This window comes from Salarias fasciatus, chromosome 18 (assembly GCF_902148845.1).
Source record: "Salarias fasciatus chromosome 18, fSalaFa1.1, whole genome shotgun sequence".
Taxonomy (NCBI): domain Eukaryota; kingdom Metazoa; phylum Chordata; class Actinopteri; order Blenniiformes; family Blenniidae; genus Salarias; species Salarias fasciatus.
Genome location: NC_043762.1, coordinates 3,816,609 through 3,843,540, shown reverse-complemented (window position 1 = coordinate 3,843,540; position 26,932 = coordinate 3,816,609). Strand labels below are relative to the sequence as shown.

The 26,932-nt window shown below is 47.8% G+C and overlaps 1 protein-coding gene across 3 annotated transcripts in view; it reads left to right on the top strand.

Annotated features, from left to right (window-relative positions):
- The window catches only part of ephb1 (EPH receptor B1), a 148,044-nt gene extending 121,420 nt beyond the window's left edge, over positions 1-26,624 (top strand). Inside the window, exons 10-17 of one of the 3 annotated variants that reach the window (XM_030115515.1) lie at positions 4,584-4,706; positions 6,741-6,988; positions 8,066-8,281; positions 17,885-18,034; positions 20,434-20,627; positions 21,585-21,740; positions 22,658-24,058; positions 26,238-26,624. In XM_030115515.1, the coding sequence (XP_029971375.1) occupies positions 4,584-4,706; positions 6,741-6,988; positions 8,066-8,281; positions 17,885-18,034; positions 20,434-20,627; positions 21,585-21,740; positions 22,658-22,766 (1,196 nt within the window). In that variant the 3' untranslated portion in view covers positions 22,767-24,058; positions 26,238-26,624. Of the gene's footprint in view, positions 1-4,517; positions 4,707-6,740; positions 6,992-8,065; positions 8,282-17,884; positions 18,035-20,433; positions 20,628-21,584; positions 21,741-22,657; positions 24,059-26,237 lie in introns of all 3 variants that reach the window. The other 2 variants (XM_030115513.1, XM_030115514.1) reach the window with 2 other exon arrangements.
- The last annotated feature ends 308 nt before the right edge of the window (positions 26,625-26,932 follow it).

Genomic DNA, 26,932 nt, shown 5'->3' with positions numbered 1-26,932 from the left:
TTTCCTCCATTCTCTCAACATTTGACTGACAGTTTTGTAATTATAGTATTCCGCGCGACAATAAAATAGAAGCACTCAGCCGATTGTTTTGGGGGAACCTCCAAAAAATGCGTCGGCAGTTTTCATCCAGCTGCCTCCAGATGTGACCGCACGCACGTCTGCCTGCTGACAGCTCCTCACTTCCAGCCCACCTCCGACAGGATGCGGCTAATGCTGTCAGCTCACTGGTGCAGTCCAGCGCCTCCACTTATGAGGATTAGACCTTTAACATTACACCTCGCTGTGGGTGTGATGCAGACATGTGGCCTGTTTCTGCTGCTCTTAGCATCGCTCACGTCGGGGGTCAGGGGTCAGCTCGCTCTGTTTGTTTAGATTGGCCTCCTGAAGCGGACCGAGGAAGCTTCACAGAAACATTAGCATGATGTGTTGCAGTTTATCTTGAGTTTCAGATTCAGGATTCAGATTGTTCCGGATGCAGATCTGAGTCTCCTGGTCAGGAGAGACTTCATTCTGCATCCAGAGACAGACGGAGACACACAGCTGGAAACACTCGAGGAGTGCAGTCAGGATGAGAGACGAGGGGGCGGAGCTACGACGCACCACAAACACAAACAGGACTCAGGACAACAACTGGAAAGACGAGACGTAAAGATCCAGAAACATCAACCATGGAACCAGAATCGAAAACAGGGAGACTTTAATCCTGACAAAGCGAAGCAGGAAGTGAACGCGATCACATGACGCCGTTTAATCAGAATTACCTGTCCTCTGATCCTCAGAGGAAATGCCAGGAGTTTTCCCAAACTCTCCCCACACTGAGGTTACCTGACGCCAGGAAGTCATGTTTCTGAAGAGGGATTAAGGAATAAGGACGACTTCCTGTTCTGTGGGGGGAAGAGTTTTGCCTTGACTGTGACTTTAAGGAGTCGGTCTAAAAATCACAACTAGTAGGCTATTCTTAAATTATATAAGAAAAAACTTTTAGAAAGTGTAAAAGTGACCAAAGTGACATTGCATTTAACTATATAAATGAATGGATGAATGAGTGAAATCAGTTTGTAAAGTGGCTGAACCTCCAGCTGGACTCTCTTCTCACGCCAGAAGTCGCTGTCAGTCCTGCTGTTTCATCACGATCATTTAGATCTGAAAAGAGATTCACTCACTCATTTGGTGTTTGAACTGTGGACTACTTTAGGAATATCGTCCGAGTTTTCCTTGTTTGAGGATTATTGAGGCCGCCGTCCTCCCGGGAGTACCAGAAACCTCCCCCTGTTGTAATATGTTCTATCAATGCCTTGGGAGCGCTCGGGGGAGATTGTCCTCAAGCTTCAGCGTTTGGCGGATGTTCTAACGCTCACTGGGAGGTGTGGGACCTGGAACACACATATTCTTTCTAAACTATTTCCAATTCAAGCAATTAGTGACAGGTTACTGCCAATGAGCTGCAGAATCTCTTGAAAAGGAAGCGACGCTGCTTCAGAGCCTCGGAGCTCAGGCTGGCTTCTGATTCAGAGGGAGGCTCCTAAAAATCTTCTTTTCACTCAGGATGGATTTTCAGTCTTAAAGTTTAATGTGAACAGAAATGAGGGTTAAAGATTCAGTGTGTGTTATGAAAACGTGTGCTGCAGTTCATTGAGCTGAAGATGCAGTTTATTTTTTCCTGGTCATTGTTAGATCGCAGACACTGGTGCATCTTTGACACATTTTCTTTCTGCCTTAAAGTCCCGCATGCTGCAGTTTTTTCCCCTCATGGTGTCATGAAAAGAAAACAGACAAGACAGACCTCCTTCACTTCCACGGCCTCGCACACAGACTGCAGAGACAGATATTACTCTTCTAAAACCAGCATGAAGTGAATTTCGCATAATTAGGGCCGTTTAATGGTTTATTCTGCTTCTGAATACCAACACACTGCCGTCAAAATGTGTGTGTTGCCTCGTGGAGGCAGAAGTTAAACGGAAATAGTATTCATATTTTGAGAGGAGCTGCAGGAGAAGCCGCATGCCTCTCAAACACACACCCTGCCAGTGTGACCGTTAATCCCATACAGTATTTAGATCCCTTCTGCCGCTCTCACACTAATAGGCCCGCGCATGTGTTTGTCTGACAAATGATTTCCCAACATCAAACGATGGGTAATTAGTTTGTGTTTAGGAGAGAAACTCCGCTCATTATATTCAGAGCCACAGAGGCGATTAGTGTGTGTTTTAAGATCCTCCTGAAATGAGAATGATGCACCATGTCCTGCAATTGTTAATGCTAATTCTACAAAAAAAAAAAAAAAAAAATTCCTGATCGCATCAAATATAAAACTGCAGCATCCTGAAATCACAAATAGATGCAAAAGGCCTGGAACAGGAGTGAAGTGATGAAAGAGGCCTTGACCTGAAAAAACGAGCCGCTCCGTCACTCACTGCCGCCTCGCTGTGTGTCTGCGTTGTTCGGCCAGCGATTAGATTGCTCCCGTTGCCGGTAATAGATTAACGTGGGCATTACTGTTGTGCGGTTGATTTGTGGATACATTAGGGCCGTTCAATAAACGACAGTGCGGCTGAATAATGGCCGGCTAAACGCCGTACAGTGGTGAAAATAACATGGTTAAGCGAAGTGCAGTCGGCCGTAACTTATAACACCGATCAGCTGAACGTCAATGACCTGGCCGTGATTTATCATCCAAGTGGAATCAATTTGTCCGTTTCTGAAATGTTTGCTTGAGAAAGGTTTGAAACGGGGATCTTTTCTGGCCAGGCCTTTCCCAGCAGACCCCTTGTTTTAGGACTCCTCCAGAAATAGAGCTGACGTTGGGTTGCATTTGCCTCATCCGCTCAGAGGAGGAACATATGAAATATTAAGGTGGGAATCTATTTTTTATCCACTGGCCTTAAAAAAAACAGAAAAAAGGAGCGAGAAGTCCAGTTAAACTGGCGCTGTGGTGGAGACGGAGACACACAGATAAACTGTTGGCTCTTTAAATTTTACATGAAAAGTGGAATCTTGATCGGGAATTAGAAAGTAATGAGTGTGCGTTTATTTGGAGACACACACACACACACACACACACACACACACACAGAGTGAATCCCCTCAGTGATTTTCTGTGCAGCTTGGCAACAACTGTAAATAGAGCAACTTTATGAAATCCAGCAGTGGCGGATTAATGTGAATCCAGCCTGTATGGAATCTCTAATGAGCAATTACTCCCACACACACACACACACACACACACACACACACACACACACACACACAGAGGCAGGGTTCAAGGCAATTAGTGTGGTAACTAGAATCAGCTTCTAGTCAAGAGCAAGGTGAGGCGCCTCGATCCCAGAGCGAGACCCGGCCCTCCCTCCCTCCCCTGAGACCGTTCCTTCCTCTTTGTGGCTTATGCAAATGAGCAGGTACAAATTGACTTGATGGGGACGGAGTTATTCCAATCATGGCTGCCAAGGTTCCCACTAAACAGCTCTGAGAAGGAGGGCTGCGCTGGAGGAGTGGTGGTGTGACGTCTGGCCGCTCGCCGGCCGTCTCGTGGAGGAGATATTAGATTTGTTTACAGGCGTTCCTCGCCACCGAGCCGTCAGCTCAGACACGACGTCTCCGGTCGGTGAGCCGAGCGCTCCCGTGTGCAACGGCATAAAGAGCTGGTTTTATCTCTTCACGGGCTGCAGGGAAACTCATCCAGACAGCGAGGAGAACCACGTTACACATACATGTAGCTTTTCTATAAGCTCTCCTGTGTTCATGTTGCTTCCTGCTTGGACTCACAGCTCAGCCCAGCCCTCTACAGAATGACCTGTGCTTCTTTAACATCACTGTTTCTTGGTGTTTTCCTGCTGTTGAAAGGCTTTAGTGCCTTTGAGCAGTACATTTTTTTACACTTTTGTCGTCATTGAACAGAAGTGAGGAGCTGCAGCTTTCACAGGAGAAGGAAGTCTGTTATTTTAAAGAACACATTCAAAGCAGTAAACATCAACATCATCTTTTTAATGCTTGTTTTCATCACAAATCATGTGGTTATAGAACATCATCACCCCTTCAGCTCACACGGCTCGGCTCTTCATTATGTCTTTATTCTTCTGTGTATTGTATTATGTGTGTTTTGCCTCTGTCTTTTCAGGCTGGTAGGTTTGTAAACAGTGAGCGGTGTCACCCTAGAGGTTAGAGAAACGGATTGCTGGTTTGATTCCCATGGGCCCCTGAGCTCCGCCCCTCCTCTCAGCCGGCAGCTCGCCGCTCCTGGCCTCTAGGATGGGTCAGATGTGGAGTTTCTTCAATTAATCAAGTATCTAAAACCTTTGGGCGGCGTGCCGTCGTCTGGTCAGACACTCGCTTTAATCGGCGAGTTTTCCTGAGGCGTGCTCAGGTTGTACGATGAGAGCAGGTTCAAAGTTTCTAAAAGCTACCAGCTTGAAAAGACAAAGCGACTGTGTAAACTGTGTCACACTCTGAGGAAATGAATGCATGTGTGAAGTGTGGAGATGAGACGCGAGCACAAAAACACTGGTTTCTCCTTCTAGAACTCTCTTTGCGAGCCGACATGTCTAACTGCCCCTCCCCACTGGGCTGCCCGACCCACTTCTCAGGCTCCCCGGGAATGAAGATCTACATCGACCCCTTCACTTACGAGGACCCCAACGAGGCCGTGCGGGAGTTCGCCAAGGAGATCGACGTCTCCACGGTGAAAATAGAGGAGGTGATCGGCGCAGGTGAGGCGAGAAGCCGCCGCTCCGCCGCTGCGATGTGTGTGTGAACCCCAGTACAAACCGGGAGTTTGGCCCCAGCGTGTTCAAGGTCGCGGAGCGCGGCCCGTCGGATGGGAACCTGTCACGGGCCTGTGTCAAGTGCAGCCGCGGTAAATAGGCCAGCTACCGGGGGAACTAATGGCATAAGAAATAAGTCAAGCCTTTCAGCCTATTCCCAGGGCTGCTCTGTTTTTGGATCCTATTGGCGTTGCTCCGAACGCGGTCTACCTTGCATCATCCCGGCTCGTTTAGTTTATACGCGAAATAGGTCCAGACATCAGTTCTGTGTCCTCGCTATGCTAGCTCATATACTGTTGAAATGTTCATTAAATATGATTAACAGGTAATTATTTGCAGAATGCTGTGAAGAAATTCCCAAGCCCTCGGCGTTAAATCGACACGGAATAAATGTCCTTTTCTCTTGATCCGCCATGTCATTTTTTGTGCTGCCTGGAGGACATGCAGATAACATATGTGTTGAATCTTAAAGAGGCTAAAATATCCTGAGTAACAGCGGCAGCCGGGAATAGCTCCGGAGCTGTGGCCCGAACAGCACGAGAGGTGTGAGGAGGTGATGGAGATGGGATATGGGGAAGGAGGCAGGGGGGCACTAACTAATTAAAGATTTCCGCTTTTGTTGACTTCACTGTGTGGCGTCTCTGCAGGACACCGAGGTTGTGATAATTAATCAAATGGGTTCCAGATATTTACCAGATAGTGCTTGTCTGTTATTCTTTGATTGGGGAATATGAAGACACTTGGCAGTCATTTAGAAAAGATGACTGCAGAGAGTCAGAGGAGCCACACTGTTCACAATATCTTGAAAGAAGAACACGAGACAAGGCTGGGCCAACCATTTTATTACAGCCTCAGTCTAGATTTAAAGTAGTATTCAAGGTGTTTTTGCATGGAGATGCAGGAAACATTTTAATATGGAGCATTTGAAGTTAATTTTCTTGATAAAATATCTGTTAATTTTTCTGTAATAATCCATTTAGTTCTTCTAAATTTATATTTTACATGTCAAGGAAAATCATCTGCAGTCATAAGCAATTAAAATATGCCTTAAAGGAATACTCCGAAGATTTTGGACCCACGCCCAATCCCTATCATTGACAAAGTTAGACAAGCTCATAAATACCTTTTTTTGTGTCTCTGCATCCAGCGGCTGGATCCCAGCTGTTAGCATCGTAGTTAGCTTAGCTCAATTGCTGGAAGTCAATAGGGAACAGAGCCGAACTGACAAAAGTGGACAAAATACTCCTTCCAGTGGTCCAGGGGACGGCGTATTAGCACGTGAAGTAAATCCGAATGGTTATAAAACATTTTAAAAGATGTGTTTTCTTTTCAATCCATTAAAATAACTTTTTGATACAGACAGATCTGCACAAGCAAGTGTGCTGCGGAAGGATATACCGGAGCACAGTGGCTTAAGTCCATGGCTTCTCCTGCTGTGCTCCTTCTGCGGAGCACTGCGCAGATCTGTGTGTATCAAAACATTATTTTAACGGATTGAAAAGGAAACACGTCTTTTAAAATGTTTTATAACCATTCGGATTTACTTCACGTGCTAATACGCCGTCCTCTGGACCACTGGAAGGAGGATTTTGTCCGCTTTCATCAGTCCGGCTCTGTCTCCTCTTCACCTCCAGCAGTTGAGCTAAGCTAACTACGATGCTAACAGCTGGGACCCAGCCACTGGACGCAGAGACACAAAAAAGGTATTATGAGCTTGTCTAACTTTGTCAATGATAGGGAAAGGGCGTGGGTCCAAAATCTTCGGAGTATTCCTTTAAAGTTTTGTTTGGGCTGGTATTTCAAACGTAAGGTGTGTTTCCTGCTGCATTTGCAGCTTGTTTGCCCTGATTTGGTCAGATTTGTTCATGCATTTTATGTAGTAAATAGTGTTTTAATGCCTGTCCACAAGTCTTTGAGCCGTAGTTCAGAAGACAGACAGCTGTTGGCGGAGAAACCGTTCAAACATCTGTTTCCACGTAGGTGAATTTGGTGAAGTATACAAAGGCCGTTTGAAGCTGCCTGGAAAGAGGGAAATCTACGTCGCCATCAAGACCTTGAAAGCCGGCTATGTGGAAAAGCAGCGACGGGACTTCCTGTCCGAGGCGTCCATCATGGGCCAGTTCGACCACCCGAACATCATTCGTCTGGAGGGCGTGGTCACAAAGAGCCGGCCGGTCATGATCGTCACGGAGTTCATGGAGAACGGCGCGCTGGACTCCTTTCTCAGGGTGAGGATTGTTCTCCCGGCTTCTTTCACATTCTGTGTCATAGAAAAGAGCAATTATTCAGATGAGAGACTTGAACAGAAAGTTGGCATTATGGGACTGGCAAGCTATTTGGAAATGAATTGTTTAAACAATCCAATGAAGAAAAAAAGTGTTCATGCCAAGAAGCTCTCCTGATACGAATTGGAATGAGCCTTCTTAATCTGTCTGGTGCCAACAGAGAATATGTTTCATGACAATGAACATGATTTCAATCACTCTTAATTGGAAAATTTCCACACTGGCTATCCTTATCAGCCTTTAAGCCCGGAGCTATTAATGGACTCTTCACTCTTTCTTTTATAGTCAGGATTGAGCGGACATACAGCTTAATCAATATTCAGCTCGCTTTTTTCCTGCTTCAATCTCATGGATTGGTCTTCTATTCCACTTTGATCTCGGGTGGGTTTAAATGGGCTCTTTGAAGTTGGCTTTGCTAACCGCCACATCCGACTTGTGTTTCCATCGATCTCTCTTACCCTCTTATTTGTTACAGTGTTTCGGGGTTCAAAGCTTGCTCTTCAGAGCGTTCACACATGAGCGGATGTTAAAGAGACAGATGCCTGCATGCTCACAACCAGCAATGCTTCAGCACCTATCATTAGCGAGATTGGCTTCGAGGGTCCATTTTGCTTATCTAATACAAGTATAGTCTTATTCCGGACATCAAGAGGATTAGTTCGGCTCCAGAACAAGATAGCATGTCGACTTTTAACTGGCAGCGTGGAGCCAACAAACAATAGAAAACAAAGAGAGGAAATGGAAAATAAATCCAACTCCAGATCTGGTGACCGGAGGATGTTTGTCGTTAGCTGGTTGCAGGTTTTATCACATATCTTCCTCCACCATGGCCGTGGTAATCATTACATCCTGCCAGGCTTTTCTAATAACCCCACTGAGCCGCAGACTGAGTGCATCGTTCAATCATGTTTCCATACAGAAAAGTTCATTAAGACTTTAGGCAAATGAACACATGTTGATCTTTACAGTAGCATTAGTTTGTGTGAATAATGTCTAAACAACCGTATTGTTGTCTTGCAGCAAAACGACGGTCAGTTCACGGTGATCCAGCTGGTGGGGATGATGCGCGGGATCTCGGCAGGGATGAAGTATCTCTCTGAGATGAATTACGTCCACCGGGACCTGGCGGCACGAAATATTCTCGTCAACAGCAACTTGGTGTGCAAAGTGTCCGACTTTGGCCTTTCGCGCTACCTGCAGGAGGACACCTCCGACCCCAGCTACACCAGCTCTCTGGTGAGTGCCGTGATGCCTCTTTTCTTTTTGCTTGGCTCCATCCGTCCCTCTTCGCCCAGCCCACCCCCCAGTGCCCACCTCACTCTGGGTTTTCTCTGTGCATGCTATCCAAAGTGCTCCAACCAGTTTTTGTGACACATACTCCAATCAAACACCCGCCTTCGAAGCATCAGCCTAATCAGTTTTGACACTGTCTCATTGTTTTTGAAGGTCCTTGAAACCTTTGACCTTTTCAGCGCCTTTCATTTTATACAAGCTGTCACTCTCGTCTTCCTCGCCGTCCTTCCTCCTCTTCCCTATACTCTGCAAGTCACGGACCGGAGGTCTGTCACATCTTCATTAGTGTGGAGACGAGCCTCCTGTGGGAAGGCTCCTCTCTCGCCGGTCTGCCCGGAGAGCAGGGAAAGCAAAGGGCACGGCGGCAGCCTCTCAAACCGACATCTCCCTCTCCCTCTCTCTCCTCATTCATTATTACTGGGGCATCATGGGAGGCTTTGGCTCCTCATTAACTCCTCCACGCTACAGATCTGTAATTATTAGCAGCCGTCGTTAGTTCATCTTCTGCCTCTCCTCTTCCTAATTCCAAACACACTTTTACACCCCCGCAAACACCCGGCGCCGGTCATTAGGACTCCCGACATGCCCGGGGTTGCATGTGGGGGCTGGTTACTTTAGAACGCATGGCGTGCATGTCAACATGAAAGCATTGCTGCGTGCGCACACGGATATTAGCGTGTGTGTGTGTGTGTGTGTGCGCGCCTACTCGCGTATCAGCCATTGGCTGCTGCATCCTGCCAGCCGTGAGGTCCTGTGCAGGCAGAACGCAGGTCTCTCTGGTTTGTGTATTCCTGAGAACAGTGGGCTCGCAGCAGCACGAGACTCACAGCGCTAAGACGATTTTAAACACTCTGTCCTGTGTTTTACCCCGGCAGCCTCTGGTGTCCCGCTACCTGGGAACTGAATTCCTGACTCGCTTCATTAAATCCACCTTTGAGGTCTTTTCTTTAAAATAATTCATTGTATACCATGCTAATGTGGGAGCGCAGTATGTATTATGAATAAATATGAATATAATCTGAATATATTACACTATAAAAAGCTTTGGATCAGCTTCAGAGGTATTCCGACATGAAAATTGCGAAAGTTGAGATCAAAAGCGTTCCGTCAACAAGTCTGAGTCAGAGCCACTCAGGTATGAAAGCAGCATCCTCCAAATAATTTGTCTTTATCTAAATATAGGTGAAGAAAGGAAACAATAAGACAAACCGCACTGGTAGCTTTTCTTTTCCTTTGTGGTTGAGCTGAAGTTGAATACATTGAAAAACATTATTTCATCCACTGGAAACAGCCTCAGCCAAGGAATAGCAGGGTGGGAGTGACTGGCAGAGGCGGGTGTTCAGGTGTTCAGGTGTGGCGGTGCGACAGGTGCCGGGGCGGACTGGACTCTGCATCGCTGTGGCCGGGAGCTAATTGTTCCCAGGAACGACTGGCTTTGTCAGCCGGACCCCGGCGGCTGCGGCAGGCTGAACGGGTTTTATTCAGCTCCAAAGAGGCGCAGCGCCGCCGAGCTTCCTAATAAACCCGGGTGGAAAGGTGAGGCTGGGATTATAGATTGTGTTCAGTATTCTGATGTTGTTCAGTGCACACTCTGAAAACAGGGTGCACAGTGCAGGTTTGAAGCCGGAGTCTGGCAGGCGCGCGCTTGCTAACTCTTGGGCTTTTTCATGGCGTGTTTTCTTGTGATCGTGATTTTAAAACAAGTGCATCACAGCGTTGGCTGTGCTTCACTTGCCTTTATCACAGGTGAAATCTTTACTTTCATCAACTACATTTTCACTTTGGCAAGCCACAAAACAATTCCAGCCAGAGGTATTCTTTACTTTAAAAGTACAGATATTCAGCAATCAGATGTTTCGTTGAGGTAAAATATAAAAAGAGTTGATTTTACAGTAAAATGTCCTTTAGTAGAAAATTAAGAACCAATCAAGATAATTGTACGTTATTACTTCCTGTGTGTGATTTTATTAACAGCTCACCATCTGCCAGAGGGGTGAAATCACCAAAACACCTCTCAAGTTCCTGAATAGAAGCAACGGTAATGAAGAGTCAGAGCACAGGCTGAGGGAAACATGCTGATAGCACGCATGGCGGGAACATGTGAGTCCGACGCCGCGTGCAGGTCCTGTTTGGTAATGAAGGCTCGGATCATGCCCTTCACTCCGTGACCTCTCTGGTTATGACCTGATGCTAACCAATCAGGGGCCGAGGAGGCTGCTATTGCACGCAAGGCCGAAGGATTCGGAGAAATGAAACTGCAGTGACAGGCAGTGATTTACATGGCCACCAACCTCCCCCGCCTGCAAATTAATCACCTCTTTCCCTCCGCTGCTTTTTTAAATGTATTTTTTTTTTGCTTGTAATTGTGAGTTCCAGGCCTGTGGTGTGACGCTGGATGTATGGTTGGGAGGACCTGCTGGTAATTGTGTTAACCCCGGCCGTGGGCTGGCTCCACAGCCGTGCTGCTGCGTTTTGGGCAGGAGGAGGTTGTCCTCCCCCTCCGTTGGCCGCTTACCAAAGTCATGATTAATTAGGCTCAAAGGACAATACTTGAGCTGCGCCGGTCCTGCTAAGGTGACGCCTGGTAATTAATTTAAAGACTTTGTGTTTCATTGCAGCTTAAGCTGTCTTGTGTTTGCATTTGCTCCACTTGGTTGTATGGCGTTAAAGTAATCTATCACCGCATCGATAGTCCTGGTAAAGTGTGAGTGACCTTGCTTACCTGCCAACCACGTCGATTTGATCAAAGCTTTAACTCTCGCTGCATTGATCCACCAGGCAGTCAGAGCAGATATGCCTCTTCTTCCATTTCTCTCCACTTGCACACTTCATTTCCAAAGGCAACAGGACGGTGCGCTGGAACGGCGAGGCCGCCGCCGACGTGAGGAGTGACGCTCAGCGGTCTGAGGTCTGAGTCCATGGGAGAGTGGAAGTCAGAGATCTGGGCATGAGCAGCGAGGTTTAATGCACCATTTACAGCGATGATAAGAATGAAGCGGTCTGTGTGTGTGTGTGTGTGTGTGTGTGTGTGTGTGTCCTTGTGAAAAAGTGAGATTTGGCAGTCAAGGAATCAAGGTCCATAGGGCTAGAAACACAGTGCATGCGTGGCGGTCTGATTCACTGTATGGGGCTCAAAAAGCTTCGCCAGCACTTCACCAACGCCACTTTACATGTTTTTGAAGGCTGAAAAGTGTTTCAAAGCTGAGGCTTCACTTACAATCAGCAAGGCAGGTTTCTTTTGTAAAACACCACCCTCACACAGCGCGGTTAAACGTGCTTCACAGAAACTAAGAAACAGATAATGACATTGAAAACATGGAAACAAAAATAAGACATCAGGAAAACAAAACACTTAAAAGACAAACACTTAAAGCAGGAGCCTGTTAGTAACAGTTACAGCTGGATAATGAACGAAATAAGAAGTAATCTGAAGCACGCTGTGTGTGTGTGTGTGTGTGTGTGTGTGTGTGTGTGTGTGTGTGTGTGTGTGTGTGTGTGTGTGAAGGGTGGGGCCCGTTTATGAGTGTTACCAGGTTAATGCTTGATGGGAAACAGGAAAGAAAACGCATTCCTGCTAGTGTGTATGTGTGTGTGTGTGTGTGTGTGTGTGTGTGTGTGTGTGTGTGTGTGTGTGTGTGTGTGTGTGTGTGTGTGTGTGTGTGTGTTTGAGTGCTGGGGGTTCTGGGATTTCTGCCTCTGCTGACGATGTGCAGGGCTGTCAGTGCCTCGCATGTCACCAGACGCCTGCTGTATGTTGTGACTAAGTGGGGAAGTATGTGGTGAGAGGTGTGTGTTTGTGCCACCTTCTCTGATCCTCACACACACACACACACACACACACACACACGCACGCGCGCACACCTCTACGTATTTTCTCCCCTCGGTGTCTCCCCGAGAGAGTGTGTGTTTGTGTTTGTGTGTCATTGAAAGCTGAGGGAGGTTGAAAGGCGAGGTCACGGCGAGCCGGTAACAAAGCTCATCCGTCAAATCCCAGTGACCTGAGTGACATTCGCTCAGCTCCGCTCCGGCGCTCGCACTATGTGGACAGCGCCGCGCTTTCTGTCGTTTGCCTCTTTTCTATTTGCATCCTTTTTCACTCTCACTGGCTTCGGGCTCGTGCACTTTTTTTTGTGCCTGTGGTGAAATATTCATGCGCTGGAAGTTGAGGGGACAGAGGCTCTGAGTAAACAAGCAGTAAATGTCCATATGGAGCAGGCCGCAGGCGAACAAAGGCACTTGGTTTTACATTTCTTTACCCATGTTTCACGTTTTATCTGCGCATTTACATCTCCATTTCTCATTGATTTAATTTTCTCCCTGCTTTGCCTTTATCTTGGGCAGAGCTCATGCTTGCAGATATATTGAAATACATTTGTGTCTGGAAAAGCTTGTAGAGGAACTGACCTTGGAGCTTGATGAGGGAGCGGATTTCCTTTTATCTCACATACAAGCAGCTTGAGCTGAAGCTTGACCACACTGGCTGTGATTTACTGGCGTTCTGAATGAAATGTGCAGAATTGCATGGCCTCCAGGATCGTCCTGCTCTCAGACTGTGTGTATTTTGCCGGCGCACACTAAAAATAAAAGCATGAAAGATATCAGGCGCCAACAGGAGCAGTGGAATCAGGGTTTTGCATCCATTAGGCTGTTTACGCAGGAACACTGCACAAGATGATCCATCACAAAGTTAGGAGGAAAAAATAGCAACAGATTTCACAAAAGGTTGCAAGACCGAGGAAAGGGCACGGCAAAGAAGCAGTTTTCTAATCAAATCTAACAATCAAAGGGTTGCTGAGCCAGCTGATAACACAAACAGCAACATCTCTGCTCAAGGCTGAGCTGATTTACAGCTTTTCAAACACGTTCAGAACAGAAGCAATCCCAAACAGTGCAGAGTTTCAGGAATCTGTCAGCATGAACTCCTCCCAGCAAATGTTCAGTGGATCACACTCCAAAGGCTGCTGCTCATTACAGCAGCATGTTGTTGAAATGAAATGAAACGAATCATTATTTCCACCCCACCTGCCAGAACAGTGGACTTTTTCCATCCTGCCACAAACGTGGGGCTGACTCCGCCCTCGTGGGGATCCCTCTCAAACACGCACACACACGAATTTCAAGTTCATTTAGGCTTATTGCTTGTCATCATTGTTAAAGCCTTCATTTACTCAGTGAATTCAGCATAAAAAGTTAATAAACAGGAGTCGGAGGCTCTGATCGTCCTCCGTCCTACCTGCTTCCTGCATCCAGAGCAGGCTGCCGTGATTTATGCCTTCTGCCATGTGTGCCAGAGTCGGTGGGAGCCGGGCGTCCATTCACCATCTGTGGCTGCTTGACAGCATTTGCATCTGAACTGAGTCCGCCGCTCACCGAGTCCTGCTCCGAGCCACCCGACTCCACGCCCCTCAAGGCCCGTTCAAGATGTGGTTGCCCTGTCCATGAAAACGTCTTGAGAACATGTTTGATAAGGGCGGAATAGTATAAGTATGAGTTGAATTTAACTCCTTTACCAAACTGCTGTTAAATGATGCAGAGGAAACAGAAGGCACAAGAGGAGCATGTGAAAACATGTTTTCCTCCACAGTGAGACGTGTACGCTGCTGTCCAATGAGAATGCCAAACAGTGAAGAGAAAATGAGCAGTGAGAGTTGTAGAAACTACGGTATGAAAGAAGAGTGCTTCTGGATGTACGGAGCTAACGGCTTGATTTCAGTACTACAAAGCTGTGGAAAAATAGTCAAGACAAACAAAGAAAAGAAAAGATTAAATGAGTTTGCATTCAAAGAAATGTTATGAGTGAGCACAGTTTGATTAATGCATGTTGTGTGAATTATGAGACACATTCAGTCCATTCAGGACGAACAGGATCAACACCAGGAGCACAGGACTGTCCAAAAAAACTGCTGTTTTCATCTCCAAAAACAAATCTGCCATAAACCAGTCTGACACGTCTTCTCCAAGTCCAGTCAGTCCCTAAAAACAAACAAAGTAACAGGAAGTGGATGTTCATCCTGTGGAGTTTGGATCAATATCTTCAGAATATTAACTTATTGTCAAACTTTCCTTTTTCAGTCCAGGTTTCCTGTTGCCTCTGCTGCTTTCACCAGCCGCTCCCCGACACGTCCTTCAGCTTGTGATATCTGAGAGCGAGAAGCTAGTCTGAGCAGTTTCCAACTCCTCATGAAGACTTTTAAACCTATGAATCCATAAATGAACACACTTATTGATTTGTACCGATAACTAAAGCCTCGGTGAAACTGTTCCTGCAGCTCATCCCGTTCTTCATGGAGCTAAATGACACTTCACTATCTTTGCTCCATCTGAATCACAGTGTTTTTTTAAAGCGTTAATAGAGACAGAGACTCAGGGTGTGTGATTCTGTTTATGATTCACACTCAGGTGATGTTTCGGCAGAGAACGCTCTAAAAACAGAGGAGTTTCTTCATGACTGTGAGTCGAGACGGAGCCAAACATTCCCACGAGGTTCTGAGAAGCCTCCAACCAGCCGCCTCTCTGCGCCGTCCTCCCGCTTCGCCCCTCTGTGTCACTCTTCCTCCCCGTTCCTTCGCTCCCTCTCATTCTGTTTGGGCAGACATCCAGGGCAGATCGCTGCTCTCAGGATTTCATTAAAGCCATGTTGATGGAGCACTCTCTCCAGCCTAAGTAAATGTGCTCAAGTCCATTTGAGTGTGCATTGTTTGGAAATGGATTACTGGAGCTGGAGCTGTACAGGCAAAGCAGAGAAAAAGGGAGAACGTGGGACAAAAAAAGAATAAAGGGAGGGAAAGAGCTACATGTTTGTCTTTGAGATGAAGGAGAAAAGTTTATTTGGAATCTGTAAACAGCTTCAGCGAGGCGGAAAAAAAGCTCTGCAGGAATCAAAATGAATGCTGGACTCTTCTTTTTCCAATTACACCGAGCTTATCTGGAACATGACTCTGTGTGTGTGTGTGTGTGTGTGTGTGTGTGTGTGTGTGTGTGTGTGTTTCCCTCCATCCTACATGAGCATGTTAGTGACAGTCTACATGAAGTTATCTGGCACCTTGGTGGATTTCCCAGCTCCAGCTACTGCAAAGACATGACAGGTGTTTCATATCATTGCTCTGCGTATCAGTACACACACACACACACACACACACACACACACACACACACACACACACACACACACACACACACACATTACCGAGTTGAGGGAGCAGAACAGACGTCAGTAAGCACACACATTACCTGACCAGCGAGTGTTTATCCTTCATCGTCTGCGGTCCGGGCTGTCGTGGCGGCGCGCCCTGACAGTCTGCACACGGCGCGGCGGTCCTCCGCAGCCGCTCCTCACACACATCTCCGCCTGTCACGGCCGGTCACAACCTGTCACGGCCGGTCACAACCAGGTGCTACCGGCTCCACGCAGCCAGCGCAGTGCGCCGACACCGGGATGACAGACAGCCTCCGCTCCTCTGCGGGGAAACACCCAACGTGTCGCTCAAATCACAAGCAGTGTGCAGAAAAACTGAGCATTCTGAAGGAGTGTGTGTTAGGAGGTGATGCCACCTCTGGGTTTAGTGAAAAGGAACAAACCAGTGTCTTTCTGGAGTCTTTCTGCTCGTCGTCTTCCCACCGGGGAACTCGCTCCGTCTTCATTGAGGCTAAACTTCTCAAGCGGAAAATAGCTCCGCCCAGTGTGAGTGGCGAAGCGGACGCTGTAGTCTTCTACCGGGGGAGTTTGGTGAAGGATCACTTGATATGATTATAGATTACTGGTCTGAAGGCCTGGAGGCTGCGGCGGCGGTGAGGTCTGGCTCATCTACACACACTCCGGACTAACTGCCCAAAATAATAGGAGTGTGTGAATTCTGCTTTAAGGGGCAATATTTCACTACAAGGCCAACACAAAACAGCTTGTTCCTTTTTCAGTAGCCAGCACGATATAGCATATCCAGCGAGCCCCCCCGCCCCCCGTGCTCCAAGGCTTCACAAAGCACTTGTGCTTTTGTGTTGACATTAGGTCTGTTTTAATTCCCATCATCACTCCAGCTAGCCCCAAGTCATCCCCTGCGGTATTAATGCTCTTTCTACTGAAAACAGCTCTGGAGCTTTTTATTATGTTTTCCCTCCTTCCTCGTATGCATGAGCCGTTCAGCACTGGCTGTTATTAAAGCAGGATTTTGGCAGCGCTATCACTGGCCCACAGCAGTAATTACCAAGGGTTTGCATAGCTGCCTGTGACTCACACGCCTTGGAAATGTTATTACTAAAGTCTGTCTCGTTGGAGCGTCTTGTGAAGCCCGCTCTCTTTGCTCGGGCCATTCCAGCGACACTCGGCTCATATCCCAACGGCGTCCGGGGGCATGAGACCAGATGTAGAGCGCAGAGGAGGGAATGAGCACGTAATGACAGAGACGGGGTTTTTGCTTGGAGCCGCTCTTCTTCTTTAAATGGTATTCTGCCGCCTTTATTTCTCTGTTTTTCATCTGGTGCATGGCCACAAAAAAAACAACATAACATTGTGAAGTATGGTCCCTGACCGGGTGACAGATGAAGCGTACACCGAGTGGTTATTTTATATTTCTGGAGGAGAAGATAGAGCTTGTATCTGTGTGCTTTCATTGCTCTCTGACAACAGAAAGGGCAGAAGAAAGTGTCCCGGGGTCTCAGTTTAGATGAAAAGATTCAGATATGAAGTAGTGAGAGATATGAGAGAAGCGGTGAACTCAGAGGGGCTTATAGAGCCTTTTCTCAGCTATTGATCTCCACTTCTCTCTATTTCTTTCTTGTTCCTTTATTTCCTCGGTCTGTCACACACTCGCACAAACACGCGCTGCAGAATTGCTTAATTCCTTGGACGCTTTTTCCTGGCTGACCCGTGCCGTCGGATGGTTCAGACCTTGAAGAGCTTCTCGTTAGAGAGGTCGTCCTCCCCGCCGTCCTGTGTGACTGTTCACAGGCTGTGCAGTTCCCCATGAGCGGCGTGGAGTTTGCATGTTCTCCCTGTGCACATGTGAGAACTGGTGAGGCTAACACCGACGGGATGTGGGCGTGTCTTAGTCCCAGAATGCATTCAGCATTCAGTATTTTCCGTCACTCATTGCCTTCCGATCGGCTCATCCTCAAACGCTCAGGTTGAGCCGATGCGGCGGCGAGTCGCCTCGGCGGTACGGGGAAGGAGCCGTGGAGCTGGAGGAGGAGGCACAAGGTTGTTGGTGTGTGTGTGTGTGTGTGTGTGTGTGTGTGTGTGTGTGTGAATGCGCACTGTGAGCCTTGCATATGTTTCAAGCTGTGTCGGTGTGTGTGCGTGCATGCAGAATTTTAAACAAGCGGCTGTCAATTTCAATCACCCCGGCGCGTGGCATGCCCGGAGCCCAGGTAGCCCAATTACAGGCGGACAGGCTGGATGTGGGAGCAGCAGCTCCGGCCCGCCCCGCTCGATTCCAGCAGGAGACCCTGGGTGTTGTGTTGGCCGAGGACCGACGGCTGCATCAGGAACAGGACGACACGGCTGCCGGCTGCTGATTCACCCGTTCTCCCCGCTCTGTCTTTCTCCATCAGGGGGGGAAGATCCCAGTGAGGTGGACGGCTCCAGAGGCCATCGCCTACAGGAAGTTCACCTCGGCCAGCGACGTGTGGAGCTACGGCATCGTGATGTGGGAGGTCATGTCGTTCGGAGAGAGGCCGTACTGGGACATGTCCAACCAGGATGTAAGTGGGAGTGGACAGAAAGAGGCCATTGCGCTCCTAATGTAACACGCTTCCTGTTTCAGGCGGGATATTCTGTCCGCGGACTCTCCGTTATGAGGAGAAAGGCCCTTTCCTTTGATCCGGGCAGGCGGGCTGGACGAGGAGTGTGTTTACCACTGACTCAACACTGGAGATGGAGCTTTTTATTTTAAAGACGCAGCGATTTGCCAGGAAGCTGGAGTGCCAGTTTAATCAGAAGTTTCAGAAAAACCATAAAAAGGAACATTTAGGTTGGATTTTTATCATTTCTCTCATTAAAAAAAAAAAAAAGTAAATAAAAACAAGTTTGAATGTGAATAGAGCGGCCCATTAAACGGAGCAGCCATTTCCGTACAGATGTGGTTATACTGAACTCGCCCCCAAAGACACACAATCAGCCATAACTCATAAGAGGGGAAGCTGTAATAAATCACACACTTTTTATCAGCACCCATCTCGGAGCATCATTGCTGAAGATGTCCTTGACTCTGACTTTGAAAGCAGACTTATTATGGGCACCGTCTCACACTATCCCCTTTCCTTCCTGGCCAGCTTTTGAGAGCGGTGAATGATTGCTGAGAGCTCTGCTTTGTTCTCCATGTCCGCTTGGAAAAGGTCCACGCTCACAGGCACCGACACAAACACACACAGCCGTTGGAAAAGGGCCCGTGTGCCGAGGTCTCTCTCTCTCTCTCTCTCTCTCTCGCTCTCTCTCTCTTTCTCTCTCTCTCTCTCTCTCCTCCCATAAGCTCCTTTAGCCAGACGGCGAGCCAACCAGCAGGCCTCAGTGGACCTCGCTCCACCGGGACGGTCCAACCCAGCAGATGTTGCCTCAGTGGGCCAAACTGTGCCTGGTGGGCCCGGCTCCACTCAGCGTGTCCGGCTGCTCGGTCCACACAGGCTGCACGCACACACACACACACACACACACACACCCCTCCCTCTTCATCTTTCCCCCTTCGTCTTTTTTTAACCAGTCCAAACCCAGAACCACTTTATCTCCTGAAGTCCCCCGTCTTTAATATTGCATCGCTCCGCTCGCTCCCTCCTCTCTTCCTCCTTTTCTCCATATTCACCATTTGTCAGGATTCTGCTGACTTGCACAGGACTCCGGGGCGGAGTTGGCAACCTGCAGAACAGCGCCCGGGTTTTTAACGATAGTATCTTTTATACATGATTTCACATCGGGCTCTTATCTCGCAGCTAAGCATTTTCCAGAAGAGATGATACCTCCAGACACTGTGGATGTATGAAATACAGCAATCTAAGTAACCTTTAGTCTTTCTACTGACTTTGTGAGTGCAGAATAAGCATATCTTGCTCTGTTTGATAGTCTTAAGTTGGCATAATGGTTTTTATATCACAAACCATATTTCAGCCCGTTATGGAGGACTGCAAGTCAAACAGACTCAGAGACACAGAGTGGAACAACCCGGCCACGAGTTTACTGATTACTGTTTTCAGTGTAACTCTGGATAGTAAACAGGCTGAAGACAGATGAAGGATAAAAAGATACGTATATTTTTGAAGTGTCTCACTCAGTCTCATGTCTCCTTCAGAGAAGAAGAAAAGACAATGTTTGATGATATACAGTAGGTCCTGATTGACTCACTTCCTGTATGAAACGTGCTCCTTTTAAGGTGATTGACTAACAACACCGCCGTGATTAACATCACACACACACACACACACACACAGGTGTACTCATCCAGAAGGATCAGTGGGAAGAATCCGTCCGTGTCTGTTTGCTTGTTAATACGAGTAAATCCCCCCACAAGGACAAAATGTGGAGTTTCACATGTTGATTATCGAATATATCAGAGTAGATCAATCAGAATATTCAACAACAACAGCAGAAATAGGAACATATCAGATAATCAGAAGAAATCTCCTTCAAAGGTCTGCAAATAAAAGTAGTGAGAAAGTGTGATCATTAAGTGACAAGTCCTCCACTCCTGCTCAAGGCTCCCGTCAAACTTAGATTCTCCAGTCTGTCTCTGACGCTCCAACAATGACAGGAAGGCCTGCAAACCTCCAGGAGGCGAGGGTCAAGTTTCTGAACTCCACCGTGTTAATTGCGTGAGGTCCCGTCCACAGTGACTGTCCCTCCGCTTCCTGTCTGCTCTGCAGTGACGTCTGATTGGCTGGAGTCAAGAGGAAGAGGGCACTTCAGCGACCACAAGGACTGTCACTGCACCGCATGGCGGTGGGGGCGGGGGGAAAGGGGGGCTCATGTGATTGATTAGTGACTGAAAGCTCCATGACATTAATGTTTCATTTCTATTGAATATTCAGGAAGACCGAACCCTCCAGCTGACAGCAGTCGGCCTATCAGAGCCAGGATGTGAGTCCGCCCTGACGCTCCTGCTCTCCCCCCTCAGGTGATCAATGCCATTGAGCAGGACTACCGCCTGCCGCCCCCCATGGACTGCCCCAGTGCCTTGCACCAGCTGATGCTGGACTGTTGGCAGAAGGACCGCAACGTGCGACCGCGCTTCACCGACATCGTCAGCACGCTGGACAAGATGATCCGTAACCCCACCAGCCTCAAAGCCGTAGCCAACATCCCTGCAGTGTACGGGAAGAACACACACACACACACACACACACACACTTCACACCCACAAATGCGCTTTCATCTGTTCTTACATACAGTATTTTCTACATAAAGCAGCCCTTTTTTCAGCTCATAAAATAAACATGAATTTATTACGGCTGATTGCATCAAACCTGAACTTTTCCTTCCCCAGGTTTGTTTTCTCTCCACTATATAAAATGTTCACTTTCTACTCTGCAGTGATGAAACAAAAACATGTTTTTTTTTTTAAAAGGAATCCAATCATTAAAAAAATAAAAAACACATCTCATTTGCATAAATATTGTTTGTGTTTTTAAAGACGCGCCGCGGCGCGTTGGTTTCTCTCTGGATGTGAAATCTGTTGGCGCCGCCCTGCTTCAGACGGGGCTCTCAGGCCCGTCCGGGTCGTCAGTGAAACGGATTTCTCCGCACATTTCCCATTTCACTTTGCCACTGAGGGTCACTCACACGCTCGTCCCGGAGCCGTTTGTTTTTGGCTGTGTGCTTTGGGTTTCTGCCATTTTGCCAGAGGTGAACTTCTCTCCCCTGGCGAGCCAGAGATGGAGCGGTGGAGCACGTTTGTCTTCGGGCTCCTTTCTCTCTTACGTAACTGTGGCCGGTTCAGTGGCATGTGGCTCTGAGTGGAATTACACTCACAGGCTGTTTTTGCCACATAATAGCGGACATTCAGCCAAGAAAAGGAGGTTTTTATTTTCCAGAAACACGTCTTTTTTGCACCTGTTTTGCGAGTGAGCATCTTTCTGGAACAGGTAGAGAGGGATGTGGGATCAGAGGAGGTCAAAGCAGATATCCAGTCACTGAATACTTTTTGTTCTTTTTACACGCCCACACATAAAAAAACACCGTGTCTCTCTCCTGAACACCCACTTCACTTAATATTGCATCAAAGCCCTTCTGGGCACCTCATCCTCCGGTGTTCTCTCTGTCCTGCAGGCCTTCTCAGCCACTGTTGGACAGATCCATACCTGACTTCAACACCTTCAGCTCGGTGGAAGACTGGCTGGCTGCCATCAAGATGAGCCAGTACAGAGACAACTTCCTCAACTCAGGCTTTACCTCGCTGCAGCTGGTCGCTCAGATGACCTCAGAGTGAGTTCGCCTGCTCGATCAGCTCTGACCCCGCACGGCACTTGACCGGCTCTCTGCTGTAAAATGACTCAGTGTCAAGTGCATGTATTTTTAGCATGATTGCACCCGGCGACGGGAGCCGTTCTGTGATTACCTCCAACTAAATCCTTTGTGTGTGTTCAGTTCCTGTAAGAGGAAATCACTCACCGTGGTAGGAAACATTCACATTTGAGCTAGCTCAGGACTGAATTTGAAAATAAGTATCCCGAAACTGTTGATTAAAGCTTGCATAAGGCAATCGCAACGTGTGTGTGTTTGGGTTAGAACTCACTGTGTGTGTGTGTGTGTGTCCTGTGAGGGGCAGCTGGCCCGTCCAGGTGAACCTGCTCCGATCCGCAGTGCAGTGTGATCGGTGTGATCAGACGCTCTCAGGTGGATCCATGTTGTGCAGAAGATGGTGCAGTGGCTGGATATTTATTAGCTGCTGTTGTTTTTGCCGAGTGTCATGACAACATTTCTCATAGCGCTGGCGCTACCAGCAGACACAAATATCACACTTGGTTTATTTTAATTAACAATGTTGCTTGGTCTACAAATTTATGTGAAAATGTTAAATCATTCTAACATTTTTTATTAAAAATGTATGCTCGGGGCTCAGTAGTATTTATGCTGTCTTTTTGCAATTCAAAGCAACGTGCATTACCAAGTCTTCTCTCCAGTGAGAGAATTAATTTAGTATATTTGTGTTTTCTGTTCATTGCCACCAGCTCTCTGCAGAAAATGTCCCTTCATATGTTGTGCCGATAGCACGGTAAACGCACCGCAGAATGCCTCTTTTCAGGGGTGTAATTGGCGCATATTGAAATGACCTGTTCGAGCTTCACAGCTGGAAATCCTGTCGTCTGTTTCAGCAAAGTGTGTTCTCGCTTCCCCTGCAGGGACCTGCTGAGAATAGGAGTGACGCTGGCCGGCCACCAGAAGAAGATCCTCAGCAACATCCAGTCCATGCGGGTGCAGATGAGCCAGTCCCCGACCACCATGGCATGACTGCAGGGGGCGCTGTGCCATGGAGCGGGCAGCATTCGCAGGACCGTCGACAGCAGCAGCCCTCGAATGACCCCCGATTCATCGGAACGCGCCAGAGTCGAGACTATCGTCTTAATCTAATCCACTACCATGATAACAGGAGACCAGGGTCTACACTACCACACCGTCACTCGTCATAAAACCCACTCCAGGCATTCAGGGTCCAGACTAGGTACTGTTTCTTCAATCCACTGCAGGAGGAGGACGGGCGTCAGTCGTCGTGGTTATGAACTTGCCTTTCACGCCATCGTAAACCAAAATAACTCCAACAATCAGCCGTTGAGACGGGAGCGCCTGGGCAGTCCACACGGCTGTCATCCGGACCGCGAGACGCTCACTTCGACGTTCAGGAACAACGCGAGACCTGTGATTTCACCCGTACTGCTGTCACCGTGTGTGGTGGAGAAGACGGCTCGGCTCGGCTCGGCTCGGCCCGCCGAGCGATCGGCTACAGGAGGAGGAGGAGGAGGAGTTTACAGGGATGTACAGTGCAGCAGCGATTTCAACCCTCACTTCATCTTTGGCTTGTTTGGAAGATTTTAAAACGTGTATTGTAAATGAACTGGTGAAAACTCAGAGCTTAGTTCTATTTTTGTCTTTTAGCCTTTGTTCCTTTGTTTTTCATTTTGTCACTATAGCAGGATGCCACCCACGTGTATTTGAACTTGAACACTACCTGTGGAGTCCTGGGTGGACGGCCCCCCCCAGGACTCCTGAACCAGCCCCCACCCCAGATTCAGAGAATAGAAGTACCTTTATCTCTTGCTAAATATGATTATATCTTTCATAATAACCTTCATATTGAAGGTGATATATATGATTATGTATGTACAGAACTGTCCGCTTGCATTTTGGCAACGACACGTTGGTTAGATTGTGATAGACACATGCCATGTGTAGACTTCTACGGCGCCCTGCTTTCCTTTGGACACTGAGCTCCACCCTCCAGGAGCTCCGGGACAATTTTGACTGAAACTCTTATTGAGCGTCCATCAAAGGAACCGTGGGTGAAGAATCGGTATTGTAGATCTGTATGAAAATCGCTGTAGGAGTTAAAGTAACTGAAAAAAAAAACGTCCATTTATTGGAGATCATGTTAAATGTGGGTGTACACATGCTGTCTCTTGCTAGTGAGCACTTACCTGTACAGAAATGTTTTATGTTTGGTTTGTTTTCCCGACCTGTCGTTTGTGCTGGGAGCGGTCCTGAAGGAGGGAGGGGGCTCCACGCCCCGGCCGGCCGCCGTCCGCACGGTGAGCATCTGCCGATCGCACAGCTTCACGTCAAACGGCTCCGCTATATTTGGGAGATTTTATTTCAGGCAAATCATGTTAAGAGTTTCTCATGGGTGCTGAAAATATCTTGGCAAGATTTTCTGCAAGTTTGAAATGCATAGGAGAGTCTGTAATGAAGGCAGCGGAATCAGAATGAATCACCGTCACTCCTCTGCTCGGTGAAAGTGAACATCTGGGCTGAGGTTTGCCAACAGACACCCGATGCCATTTCGATGAATACACAGGCTTAAGCAGCCCACATGGGCACGGCGCTCACCGTGCACTGCCTCCAATAGACTGCTGCCGCTAAGCTGCCCAGTTTATCTCTGCGTTTCCTCTATATGCTGCTGCCATATGGGGAAGCCAGTTGAAAGCGAATGCTATAGGGCTGCAGAGAGCTTCACACAGCGAGCATTTCCTTCCAGGCTGCAGGAGTTGGTATTTGGACGTGCAGTCTTTGGTCGGGTTTGATTGTGAGATGTCTACATTCCTCCCAAAGGGTGTCATGGATGACAGCCTATGAAATGACTCTTTAGTGTTTCTGAATACATTTAGAGGATAGTGCAGGAGGGTGTTTTTCTTCCCTTTTAGCCTGGAAATGGTGTTCTTTGGATTGCAGTTTGATGGCAGCGTGCAGTGTGACGTCGCTCGATAAGAAATGTTGTTTTTCCTGCAGTGAGTCTTACCTGGTCACTCGCTTCAGGCTGCCGCAAAGCCAAAGATATATTGTCCAAATCAAAGTGTGTCAACGCCGGCCTTTTAAAATGAAAGAGGAGTGGCACAAAGCGATCCCCCTTTGACACCAAGCCTTGTAAGCAAAGTGTCTAACCGCCATGCGGAGCTGTAGTGGAATTAATTTCTGCAGGAGCTGTGACCCTGCTGAAATCCTTTACGGCCCCATTTGAGGAGACGCGGGTGACGATGGCTGTAACCACCTTGCATCCAAAATTAGAAATTGATGGCAGGCCCATTAGCAGGTTATTAAGTATACTCACCCCTCTGCGGTCGTCCTCCTCCTCCGTCCTGCCCCCTCTCCGTGGCTGCTCCCGCCGGCTGGCACGCCTCCAGCTCATTTATCCTGGGTGTAACCGAGCTGTCCCGGGCCGAGCCTGATGCCGGGCCGGGCCAGCGCTGGCCTCAGAAATGCCTGGCTGGATGCTCCAGTGGGTCCAAACACCTGCTAAGACCCCCGTCTGACAGGCGTCTGATCAGCCACTGGGAGGGAGACTGATGGGGCCATCAGGAAACACACACACACACACACACACTGGCAGAGGAAGCCTCCATTATGCTGCTCCGTGGTCTGGATTCCCGGCTGATGCTTAATGAAGAGAAAGTGGGCTGAGGCCGGGCAGAGCGAGCGGCTGTGTGACAGAAAGACGAGGATGAGTCAGGTTACGGGAGGGCGGGGCTGCGTGGCAGCCATGGCAGGAAAAAGGGATGGTTAGATGAAAGTATGAAAGTTGCTTCATTGAAAGGAATCAGTGTCTTTCATCTGGCTCCCTGGATTATACAGCAACTCGTCTTTCATTATCTAAATGATCATTTCTTTGGGTTACTTCGGTAATGGAAAATACTGTAATCAAGCAACTGGTTTGCCTCGTGGGCGAAATCAATTGCTTTTTCTATTCAATTCTCCCAGTCATTGATTTACCAAGTATTCCTAAATATAATCACATGCTCCTCAAGATTGGCATAAATCCCCTTTACTGAAGCCAGTGAATCAATTTGAATGCATTAGTCCTCTATTCAGCTCAGTCTCGTGTGTTTGCTTTTCAACCCAAGAGCTTGTGAATGAAATGATAGAATGGACTCATTATGCAACAGTGGGATTCTTCTTTCCATTTGCCGTGTTTGTCTTCCTAAATATCTGACTGTAATGACACTCCAGTGTGATGAATGGAGAGGCGGTTCGCCATCGCTCTCCGAAAGCCGTTTCATATGGAAGCCATTCATCACGCGCTGATACAGAACACCAGAACACAGCTTGTTAAATGCTTCACGGCACTGTAACTGTCTCAGAAGTGACCAGCCGTCCTCTGTGTCTGTGTTTTATGGATAAGAGCAGTGGATGCTCCGGAAAATGACCCAACAAGAGTCCCTGCAAAACTAAAAAGTCACTAAACGACTCCATTCTCTCTTTCTCTTTTGTCCTTAGGACTGGGAACGTGAGGATCTACACAACTTTAAAACACACACACACACACACACACACACGGGAGCCGAACGGGCGCGGGACCAGACTCTGACTTCCCTCTGTGGTACACGGCGGACGGAGGAGCTGCTTGTGCACTTGTCATTATTGGTTGGTTTGTGTGACTGGACGTTTGTTGTGTGCGTATCAGGCACATCGGTGTATACAGACATTATTGTGTGCACAGGTACACTGTTAAAGTGTGTGAATGGGATCTTTTTTTTTTTGTCTTTTTGTTTGTGTATAGCTGCCACTTGTAAATTGTGACAAGTACGTGTCAAGAGTTTGTAAACTGTAACTTTCTGAGAACTATTGTACTAAAATGCACTCAATAAACGCCTTGGAAAACAAGTCAATCACTTTATAGTCGGTGACTCAGTGGACAGTTTTCCTCTTTTCATTAGAAGTGAGTCAAGAAAGCAGGGGGACGGGTTATTATCCAGTATCTCTACTGTCAGGGCACTTCTTCCGTGTGACGTCTAATGCTTGGTTTCATAATGGCGAAGGAAATAAACAGTTTTTTGTCAGTACCCGTCGTGCTGGCAGCACATGCTAAAAGCCATCAGCCGCTAATAAACGAGCCGTCACTCGCAATACATGCAACCCAAAAAAATGCCTCTCCAAGAAAAGTGACAATATTTTGACAAATGAGGGGAAAT